Source organism: Macrosteles quadrilineatus, unplaced genomic scaffold (assembly GCF_028750875.1).
Source record: "Macrosteles quadrilineatus isolate MER2022 unplaced genomic scaffold, UCM_ALF_1.0 Scaffold_2__2_contigs__length_208266976, whole genome shotgun sequence".
Classification (NCBI taxonomy): domain Eukaryota; kingdom Metazoa; phylum Arthropoda; class Insecta; order Hemiptera; family Cicadellidae; genus Macrosteles; species Macrosteles quadrilineatus.
This window is the reverse complement of record NW_026542595.1, coordinates 196,272,627-196,284,721: the sequence shown is the minus strand read 5'-3', so window position 1 is coordinate 196,284,721 and position 12,095 is coordinate 196,272,627. Positions and strand designations below refer to the sequence as shown.

At 31.2% G+C, this 12,095-nt stretch overlaps 2 protein-coding genes across 2 annotated transcripts in view; one reads left to right on the top strand and one right to left on the bottom strand.

Moving 5' to 3' along the window:
* LOC128987168 (RNA-binding protein 42-like) overlaps nucleotides 1-12,095 on the bottom strand; it is a 48,777-nt gene that overhangs the window by 24,255 nt on the left and 12,427 nt on the right. The window lies entirely within an intron of this gene.
* On the top strand, nucleotides 805-11,007 carry LOC128987169 (uncharacterized). Its single transcript, XM_054407906.1, has 3 exons — nucleotides 805-847; nucleotides 8,116-8,432; nucleotides 10,554-11,007. Exons 2-3 carry the CDS (start codon nucleotides 8,144-8,146, stop codon nucleotides 10,853-10,855), a joined length of 591 nt encoding a protein of 196 aa, XP_054263881.1. The 5' UTR covers nucleotides 805-847; nucleotides 8,116-8,143; the 3' UTR covers nucleotides 10,856-11,007.

Here is a 12,095-nt window from a genome sequence, read left to right as displayed (position 1 = left end):
TGGTTGCCTTAATGCCTACCTTAGAATTGGTCTCACAACATAGTTTGCAAGCTGTGTTTCAACATTTCATACAAAAAAACTCTTTTTTTTAAGCCAGAAAGATAAATTCACATTCTGTTAATAATGGTTACGATATTGTGTCATTGTCACATTGTAGTAAGTTACTAGCGAGTAGATCTTTAAAGTAAACTTGGACAAATAAACATGACACTTTCTCTTTCCTTAACTAATGTAAGCCAGGCCTTATAATAGGCCTAATACAAGATTTTAAATAACAGTCAAACTTACACCAATAATTTCGTAAACTGATTTCGAAGAATTCTTTTTATGTAAATACATTTGGCTTTCACAGAAAAACTCCGATGAAAAAAAACCAAAAAACGCTTTACAGAGAACACAATCCAGGCTAACCAAAGGTCGTTTTGCAAAATCCCAACCTATGACCCAAGGATAAAATAAATGTCACGAACCGAGTAAATGGGGCGTGTGCGCCACGGCACCGTATAATGTGGGAAAAATGTAGCGATCCAATCAGTAGTCAGCAAGCAAAGTCCTTGTAGATCACGAGTAGACATTTGACTCCGGGGCGCGAGAACCCGATTACTGCCACAGCTAATTGAATATTATTGCTGGTGTCAATCCAAAAATAGTCGGGAGCAATAAATTATAGTTTAAATACCGTGTGGCCAATGGGAAATAAGTGATAACACGCTTATCAGGGCGCCTGGCGCCTTCCACGCTGCCTCCCAAACAACCACCGATGTAAGTTGAACTTTTATTTTTACATAACCTTTATAAACCGACACTGACACATCACTGGACGGTTATGAGTACAAGGTTTGGTTAGGTAAGTTATTTCTGAAAGTAATCTTAATTTTTCAGTGTTTATAGGAAAATACATTGACTTAATTGCTTTGCGGTATTAGTATTTTTGGATTTAGGATTTTAGGACTTATGGTCAAATTTACTACAAGGGATTTTCAAACTGAGTAGTAAGATGTTAACCTAACATATAGGTTTGGTAGTTAGTACAAATATTAGTAATATTAGTAGACTATAATTGCTTTAGGGTAAGAGATCTTTTTGTAAAATTAACTATGAAAGGACATTTTAAACTGAGACTAAAATCACAGAATCATATTAGTATTGCTAGTTTTTTTTGCTTTAATGTAACCATCACTAGTCATATGCTATTTATTGGAGGGATTTATCTGTCTAATTCATGTGCATTTTAAGTGATTACAGATTTTAGGTCAATTTCTTAATACAAGGTATGAGATTTATTGAGATTTTATGTTTTGAAAAAAAGCATTTTTTCTTCTAGGCCTATGTGAAATTCTCACAGAAAAATATTAGTTTGAAATGTTAAGTTTTGTTTTATAAAAAGCCAATATTTATTATAAAAGCCTTTTGAGAGAAATTAGTTATTTTACAAAAGCAAGACAAACGGGACAAACATTTTTTACTTTTAATCTTCAATTTCAAACACAATTTTACTAATTTTTAACAACTGTAGTGTTTTTTCATGATCAAGTAAATAATAAATATTTCCATCGTTTTATTCATTTGTTTACTTATTTAAAATAAGTTAAGTAAATTAAGATTTTTAATAGGCCTATACAAGATTGTTTAGCTGTTTGGGGATTAGTAACAATGATTAAGTAGAAAATCTAATTTCTACTGGCAGTAATTTGAAGTGAAATTAAACTATGTACGGTATATAAAGATTAATTTAAAGAAAATACCAACAAAAGAGATATTTAATTTTTCAAATACATTTATTACATTAAATTCTCATCAATGATATAGGTTTTTAGTATTTAATATTTACTGTTCTATAAATGAACTTTTGTTAACAAAAATAACTTCACATACCTCAGTATTTCACGGCACCTCTAAAATAATTGTTTTAAAAAGTTTAACACTAGAAAAGTTTGGAAGTAACAACTAATTGGTTTGTTACTTCATCCCTTATAAAAATTATTATTAATGAGTCCAAGTTAGCAACAATTATGTAGGCCTTTTGTTTCTCAAAATACGAGATCTCAATGTTGAAGTCTGATAGGGAAGACTATTTTATGCCGTGGGAAGTTTTAAGAGTAAAGTACTTCTTCACCCACTCTAATGAATAATTAATTGGCATCAGTCCTGTCACTTTTTCACAACATAAAAGGAAAATACCCCCACCTCAGCAAACCTGCAGATTAAGCGAATTTCCATTTACCTGGTTAGATTTTCACTATCGTAAAACATTTCTTAAAAATATTGTCAGGTTGATTTTCTATTTAAACAGGCCTAAATTATTAATTTTAAAAAGTACTGAGGTTTGCAGCTACAGGGAAGGTAATAAAGTACATTCTTATTGAAATGTAAATAGCTTAGTATGAAATAAATTTTCCTACCAAATTGAATAAAAAGAATAAAACAAGCAAACTACGACAGTACAATATAAGAATAACATAGGAAATTTAAATTTACAGTTTTTGGTCAGTACACTTCATTATTATATACATAATTATATAAAAGACAATAGACAATATTCTTTATTACACATTCATTGAGAATAGTACAGTGTCTTATTGACAGGTGGATTACAGAAACATTTCATTATAAGGTCTCGAGATGACATAAATAGTTGTAGGTGGATTTTACTATCGCTTTAGTTTAAGGATGGATTTTACTCAAGCTATGTTACTAACAGACATGATGGTATGTATATATAAATTTTAACGGATTGTATTTTTGGCCTCTGGGGACATCATAACAAAAAGGCAAATCGATCCCAGGTCTAGGGTCTTACCATGCTTATTCCCTATATGGGAAATTCGCTAAAAATAGTCTTTAAATATGTTTTTTTTATACATTTTCAATTCAAATAGCACGTCAATTTGTTTTCCATCATCAACTCTAGTAAGTTGCCTCATTTACCCTACATAAAAGGCTGTAAATTTAACTTTGATTATTACCTAAACATTTTAAATCACCAATTTTTATAAAAATTTACAAAATTAAACAATTAAAGAAAATACCTGCAGAATAAAAGTGGCTAGCAAAATATTGGACTAGTTTCAATAATAGAACATTGAGAATTACATCAATTGCTGACTTTTGTCCAAATCAATTAACCAATTTCCCATTGTCAAAGCATTCTGTCACTTCAAATATCAGATTGCAATGCTCCGTCTCATATAATCTAACTGTCCCAGCCACAAAGCTTGCTGTGGCACTCGAATATCAATCGTTGAAGGCCAAAAGGTAAATACCCCTGCTGCAGCAAACCTGCAGACTAAGCGAATTCCCATTTTCCTGATTGGATTTACACTAAAATCTCCTTAAAAATATCACATTTTATTCCCTATTTAAATAGCATTAGTTTAACGAGTGTTTAGGCTTGCTGCAACAGGGAGGGTAAAAAGGTGTTTTTTGTCAAATGTATTATGGTTTAGTATGAAATTAATACATTTTCCAAATTTGATCAAAATATTCTCATAAACAAGCAAACTACAACAGTTTACAATTTCTCCATAAGAATAACATGGGAATTTTAAATTTACAATTTTTTGTAATTTTTTCCATAGCCATTCGGCGCATAATAGCGCTTCAATATACTAAATTATTTGTTTTTTTTTTTAAGCTCTACAAGATGGTTTGGAAAGAAGTTGCTAAATTTTATGTTTTAGGGTCAAAAATGGGAAAATCCCATTCTTACCCCATAAACCCCTGTTCCCAGAGTCTGATCATGCTGATTCGCGAACTCGTTCGAATAAATGTAGGTTTAACTTTTGTACTAAATTTTATCAAAATCGGATAATTTTTGCTCGAGTTATCACCCTAACAGACACATATATGTATGAATTTGAACGGATGGTGTTTTTGGCCTCTAGGGACTTCAAAACAAAAAAGTAAATCGGTCCTGGGTCCAGGTCTTACCATGAGTACTACGGTAAAAGCTTATTCCCAATATGAGAAATTCACTAAAATTAAAAAAGCCTTTATTAAAAAAAAAAATCTAAGAAAATTTTACACAAAACATTTAAATGGTTTATAAATATGTTTATTGATAGATTAGTAAAATAAACCAGGAGTTTACAAAACTTCACAATGATTATTTCATAGAAAATTGAATGAAAATATAAGTGATTTTGACTAACTAAAAATATTACCCCAAAACCTAGGAAAACACAATTTTTGTAGAATGGATTTCCTCCCAAACATTGTATGAAAAGCATATTTATTAAACATATGATACATTCATTTTTGTATAAATTTAATGAAAACCTGTTTTTCCAAAGTCATAGGTTTCTAGAAGGCCTATATACATAGCTATAATCAAACATGTCTGGCTATATGTCCTTTAGACATTACCAAAACATTCCTTTGACTGCGTAGAAGTTTGGGAAATTTTTCTATATAAAACTGGGAAGGGTGCGTCCTCGATTTTAAATTTACCCAGTTTAACGTTTGAGAAATACTTTATTGATTGGTTCCAATGGAAACGGTAAGAAATATCTAATGCTTACATTTGATTTGCTTATATTATACTGTTTCACTGGTACTTATACCATTGACTTTATATAAAGTCAATGCTTATACGTATCATATTTAGATAACTGTTATGTTTGTTTACTTTTTTATGATATTATTTACAACAGAAATGTAAGTTTTCATAATCATTGGTAAAACTGTTTATGTTTAACAGCAGCTTTCGAGGACTTTTTTATGATTTTAGGATCATGACGTGTTGCAAAGCAGGTGTAGCTTTTAAAATTTAAATATTAAATAAATATAAATTTGAAAAATAAAACCCTTAAAAAGTCAAAACACAATGGATCCAGTTAGAAACAAAACCAGGATTTGTGTTAAAAAAAATTATATTTTTATAAGGAAAATAAGCTCAAATTCTCTCTATGTAGCAAACAAATAAAGTTATTATTTTTTCACCGGGCAAACATATTCCAATCCAAAATAAACTGTGTAATTGAAAACTAGTTTAATCTGAAAGATTTATTGAGACTAGATTCTTCATCAAATAAAACCGTTTGTATTTTAGAATTATTTATCATTCTTTCAATTTTTTTTTGTTTTTTTTACATGTCTTATGACCTGATGAAGACGGTAATAATATCAGTGCAAGAAGATAATATTTAAACCAAAGCTGTAAATATGGTGTAGATTATAGCTGCAACCTGTAATGAAAGTGTCCTGAAAAGCCAATTGCGAACCTTTTTTTTATGAATTACTTTTTACAGGCTATTATTCAATAGTCAATGCTAATAATACAGTATTATATTATTGTTTTAATGATCAATATGACACATTCATGCTGGGTTGTCAGGACATACAATGTGGGTTTCATCAGTTATCAGTCATAATAACTATTATCAGTTTATAGATTTCTCATAGAACTTTTTTTATGTAATATTTTTTTGATGGCATTTAAAACAAATACAGGTACTAAAATTTTCAATTTGTAACATTAGGTTAAAAAACATAATTTAGACCATACTAAATCTCAAATTTGAAAAATCAAAAAACTAAACTTGCTTTCATTGTGAAATAACCAAAAATAATGAATATTGCACTTTCGTAGTAATACAAAATTAAGTAGTGTTTTATTTTATTTTGATATTCTTAAGATTATTATTTTAATAAACACATTGAAGTTTATTGGTTCCTTCTTTAATATCTGTGGTTCATCGTGCAATTAATCAGCAATTAAATGCGTAGGTGGAAGCACATAAACAATGCTCAACCATTGTGTCGACATGGGCCATTTCTGATAAACCAATAATTGATAACCTAGCGAAAAAACGTGATTAGTTTTTACTCTGAAAACCTAATTAATTAATACTAGATGGTGATAAGTTTACCTTGCACCCCGAAAATCCTTTTAAAATTGTCCTAGGCAATTTATGGTATAATTATAATTATTATATACATTTACTTTTTCTTTGCCTATTTATGTTTTATATTTAAAGCATGGATAAAAATCCAAACTTAACATTGTAAATATTGTATACAAAGAAAAGGGTAGTCTACAATTATTTCTTCATTTGTATCAGGCATTTTTCCTAACATATTAAAGCAAGCAAAAATAATTCCTTTACACAAAAACAATGATCCTAAAAATATATCCAATTATCGCCCAGTATCTGTTCTACCATCAATATCTAAAGTGTACGAAAAAGTCGTCTACTTACAATTATCAGGGTTTTTGGAAAAATATAATATTTTAGATGATAATCAGCATGGATTCAGGAATGGAAGATCAGTTGTGATCGCAGCTGTTTCTTTTATTGAATCAGTCATTGAATCAGTAGCCAAAGGAAATTATACAAGTGACATATTTATGGACCTTTCTAAAGTGTTTTAATAGTGTAAAACATAGTATATTACTAGAAAAACTTAAAATAATTGGAATATCTAAAGGAAACCTTAATTGGTTTTCTTCCTATTTGACAAATAGATCTCAATTCGTGGAAATTACCCATTAGACAAATCATAATAGAATGATCAAATCATCATCAACTTATCAGCCAAATAAATTTGGGGTGCCACAAGGTTCAATTTTGGGACCTTTGCTTTTTTTGTGACCTTAGGGCATGGAATATACATTAACCTACAAGCAAAATTCTAAATTAAGTCTTTATGCTGATGATTCTAATTTGTTTGTACAGTATCATCTAACTCTCCAGAAGAAACTGAAATTTCTACGTATGTATAATTAAAGAATATTGGAAACTATGTTCCTACAATCATAACTTATTGATAAATTCAAATTCACAAAAAACTAAATTTATAAATTTTAAAACAGCACAGAACAAAATCACAATAGAACCAACAATAACTTACAACTCAAATAACATTCAAAAGGAAAATAACATCAATTTTCTGGGTTCAACAATAGATGAAAACTTGAATTGGGATTAACACACACAGAAAGGTTTAATCAAAATTAACTCTTGAGTTTGTGTATTATCAAATATGTCATTTTATTGTAGTTTGAAAACCTCTAAAAGGTATATATTTTGCTCACATTCACTCTCATCTTTGATTCAGTTTAGCATTGTATGGGCAAAAAAAATATTAAATATGGATTGCATTCTAAAGTGGCAAAAAAAGGCTATCAGAATTATGCTCAAGCTTCAAACGAGATGATTCGGAACAAGAACATTTTTAGAAATTACAAATTTTAACAGTTTATGGGCAATATATTTATGAAACTATTCTTATCGCAAAACAAATGAATCAGAGGAAGTAAAAAATTCATTGCATTCTTATAATTTCAGGAGGAGAAGGGAGTTTGTCCAGCCTCACTAATTAAGATTTTTTGGAAAAAGCCACATACACTGGTAACGTTTTTCTAAAATCTATCCCTGAATTTAAAAAAAAATCAAAATCAATAGACCTATCAAAATTCAAGAAAATTCTAAAATATTGCATAATAAATTTTGCATTATATTCTTTTGATGAGTTTTCCACTTCCCAGAAATAGAAATAGTATTTTTTATGTTTTTTAATTGACACTATTCACTGTACCATCTATTTACCTGAGTTATAATGAATGTTTGAAGATGAATATGAATATACAGCAATAATCAAAGAATGTAAAATTTATTTTAATCATAAGAAAAAACTATTTTATGAGAAGTGTACCGCTTATTGAAAACCTTAAAGTTTTGAAAATATTCTATTAAAACTACAATCAACTGAACAAAACTGTTAATCCATGTGATATTCTTTTAGGGCAAGGATTGGACACATCATTACACAACCATAACACCAAAATCTAACCCACAAGTTACTTGCAACATTGAAACCTAACACAATGGTTATAAAATCTGATCACAGGCCTAATTTTAACGCAAAACCCTGCAACAACCTTATTCCAGCAACATTTAAATCTGCAACACTAAAACCTAACCCAACAGAACCTGCTTGAGTAAAAAAAAACCTGTAACAATTTAAGCCGAATGAGTTACCTAATACCTTTTTATGCTGGCTCAACTGATGCCTGATGGTAAAAGCTGTTAATGTTTGCTGTTAGGGATAAATATTGTCAGGATGTTTAAAGCATCCAATTAAAATATTTCCTAAGGCTCCATTTGTTCGCAGTACCATCAGAGGAGGCTACGAGTCAGACATGCCTCTTCCTACCTCCATCACCGCAGTGATCCTCACTGCGACTCTAGCCCAAGTCACCAGAGCTTTACCCATCTCTCAGAATCACCGGTTTGCTGTCTACACCCCCTACTGGCACCAAGGACCTCGGCACTACGTTCCTCCAGACTTCTACTCATCTCACAAACGACTAGGCTGTGAGACAGAGCCGTGTGATGAGCGGCTCAACCAACTACTGTCCCTACCTGACGAGTCTACAAGCACCAACAACATTCCTCTCACCAAACGGACTAAAACCTCCTACAGAACAGGTAAGATAGTGTGAATCATTAATTTTTTGATAGTGTATATTTTTGACGTAATGTATGGCCATGAGGTTTAGTCCCTTCAGTAGCTAGGCTGAGACTACCGGTAATGGAAAACTTTTTCTTAAGACTCTGACTCGTTAGGATTTAACTTCGACAGGACAGGCAAAACATCTGGCAGTGAATTTCATCTGACAAACCTGTTGATATATCCCACCATCACCAAAAATTAACTTTAAAAACCAAGGAACCTTATCGATAAAAATTAACTAAGGATTCTGACATTATTTACAACCATGCACCTTGATATATTTCAAAATGTTGCAGTAAAGACGAAAGATTCGAAATATTTAGAGAGATCAGTCTACACCATACGTACACATATGCTAATTTCAGAACACCAAATTTAAATAATAGGAAAGTGCAATTGACGTAGAATTTATGAGATGGTTAAAGAATAAGAATGTTAGATTTTTTCTCAATTTATGATTTACTTGTAAAGCCAAGATGTTGATTAGATCTTAGATATTCTGTATTGATTTCTTATTTTTATCTATTTCAACATTATGAAGATAAGTCTAAACATTAAGGTGGTTTCAAAGATTTACTTATTTATAAAAGATGCAAAATTTGCTTGTATGGTTGTGGGAAATGGAGCGCGTAACAGACAATATAACATCCAAATTGCATATTTCATTATTGGTAGAAATGGTTTTCTAACAATGGTAACAACTTCAGAAAAATAGTTTTTATTTAAGTTTTATTTAGATAAGATTTAATAGTTTGATGCTCTTAATAAATCTAAATTCTGAATAAACGCAGTAGAAATCAAATAATTTTACATTTGTACAAAAATATTTCATCAAATTAAACATCAAATGTACCTACCTGAACTAAAACAATGTTTCATACCAATCAATTTGATTAGCAAATGTTAAAAATAATATTCTGATAATATTATTCATTTAATTTTAAAAATTCAGAATTATTAAAGTTGTCAGTAGAGCAGGGCCGCGTTAAGGGTCAGTGGAGCCCTGGGCAAACCCAAAAGCAGTGTCCCCATTTTCTCCTAGTGCGGGCAGGTGGTGGTAGATAAACTGGGCATATGCCCAGTCTGCCCGTTTATAAAAGTGGGCCTGCAGTAGAGAGTTTTATGTCAAAAAGGACACTTCATTAAAATATAATCAAGTTTTTATTTCAATTTATAAAAGCTTTAAGATAATTGTATATTCTCATGTAGGTAACTACTGCAAATGACCGAAATCTACTGCTTGAAATGTTTAGAAAAACCAATTAGGTTGTTTGAAAGTACAGTGGAGTTAAACCTTGAGAGATATTTTTATTTACTCAGGACTCGATGCATAACACTTGGGAGGTAGAAGAAACCAAAATTAACTCAGAACCCCTGGATAGCTTCTAAGAATACGTTTGATACTTCTTCAACTCTTAAACATGGAATAGATTTTGATCAAATTAGGTATATATTATTTATATTATTGTGTACACTGCTGGAAGCATTCTAAAAAATATATATATAAGTAAACAAGTGTTAGATATACAACAAAATTAATTTATATTTAATATTTTATCTTTAAGATTATAGAAAGCAAGTGGTAACAGAATCTCACAATGGTCAGGTAATTTAATATTTGACAGTGAGTTGTAATTAAGAGATGACGTATTGTTTTGACATGTTTGAATAAACTGGCATTTCACTTGCTAAAACATGAATGATTTGTATTACTTGGTTTAAATAAGGAATTGATTTTACAATTTATAAACTTGAGAGTTATGAGTGGGCAACTGCTGCCTGTCTGCCTTACATTTAAATGTCCATGGAAAACTAATATTAATTAACTATTTAAAAAAAGACAAAACTATCTATCATATGAAAAAGACTACGACGAGACTATTATGGGGGTCAAAAGTAGACTAGTTGTTAAGTTCCCTAAACAAAAATCTACAAATGAATGTTCAAATGGCTGTTTATGAAGTATTTACTTTCAACTATCTGGTCAGATAACTCGAAAATGCAATGTTTTCTAGTAAAACCCCTTTTGCTGCAGCTCATAATTTTTTTAATTCAAAACCTAAAGCGCTTCAAGATAAATCCCTTTATTTGCACAGGCTGGACGATGAGTGGTATGCCGTTCAGCGTACTTTACATGAACCCTAAGCCACACATGTCGGTGCGTTCACCCATATCTGAGTCACTGAGGTCTCTACCACCAAACTACGAAAACATCGAAGCTCCGCCCCCGATATCTGACAACCAGGTAGACCAAGACATCCCGGACATACAAGCAGAAGCTCTCCAGGCTAGGTTCACCCTGGACCATCCGTCACCCACCATTCTCCCCACCCGGAAACAATACTCGATAATACCCCAGCTGTTTGTGTCTTACGGCTGGGGCCCGCTGGGAAAATAAAAATCTAGTGTGTTTTCTCCCGATTGTAAATAATCTTTAAAATGTTGTAAAAACCTGTTTCACCGTGAGGATTAAAAATGATTGTTGTGCGTCTTTGGAAAACAGTTAATTCACAAGCTGTCCTGCTGTTTAATAAAATAACTTTCAAAGAATGCATGTTTTATTTGTGTTTTTTAATGACATTGGCAAATTATAGGATTTTGTAAGTGAACAATTTTAACTTTGGTTTGGTTACTTTCTTACAGTTGTCCTGTTGTTAGATATTGTAGTGAATTGATACCTTTATCAATGTTTCCCTAACCTTTTCTTTAGAGTACTACTTAAAAACGAGACAAGAATGTGTGTGTTGGGCCGATTTGCACATTCAAATTTATAATCCGCGCCAAACATAGAGGTCAAATGGTCAATACAAAAGGTTGCTTATGGATTTAATTAATTTAACAAGTTCCAAAATTCCTAAGTGGACAAGAGTCTCCACTAATTCATCTTCTAATCCATCCACTGTTAATCATCTTATAACAGTTTAACATTACTGGGATGTATGAGTTACAGTTGTATTGGAAATTTACAGTAGACGTGGCAGTGAAACTTTCAGAAACCAACTATTTCATGAAAAATACAGCAAACTTAGACAGTATAATTTTCAACACTGTGCATATTAGCATAAGCAATTAATTTCTAAAATACAAATAACACAAACATTTACTTACAAACAGAAGGTTGACCATGTGGTCAACCTTTAATTGCCATATATGTATATGGTATGTGTATGTACACATACCATATACACATTCGCACTCAGGGACGATTATAAAAAACTTCACCTGCAGGGATTATTGTAGGCTACTGAGAGAACATTATTTCAAAAACGGCGTTTCTATGTTTGAAAAATTAATTCCACTAGTTTTGAGCTGGTAATTTAGATTCTGCTTCAAAATTGAATACTAATTAATAAATTAATTTGGTTAAAACGTTTGACAATTGCTATCAAATTGACGCACGTGCAATATTTTCCTAAAGTTAATTTCTGAGCTACAAAACGATAATTAATGAATGTAAGAAAATTGTCAATGTGTCCGACGACCAAGACAAGGTTTGCCTCCAAAGTGCAGCATGCCCGTTGTGACCTCTCGTTTCCAACAGCTGTTATATATCCTTCTGCGTCCGTCCTTGATTTTGACCATTTGACCACGATGTTTGGCTGTGCAACCATTTTAAATTTGAATGTGCAAATTGGCAC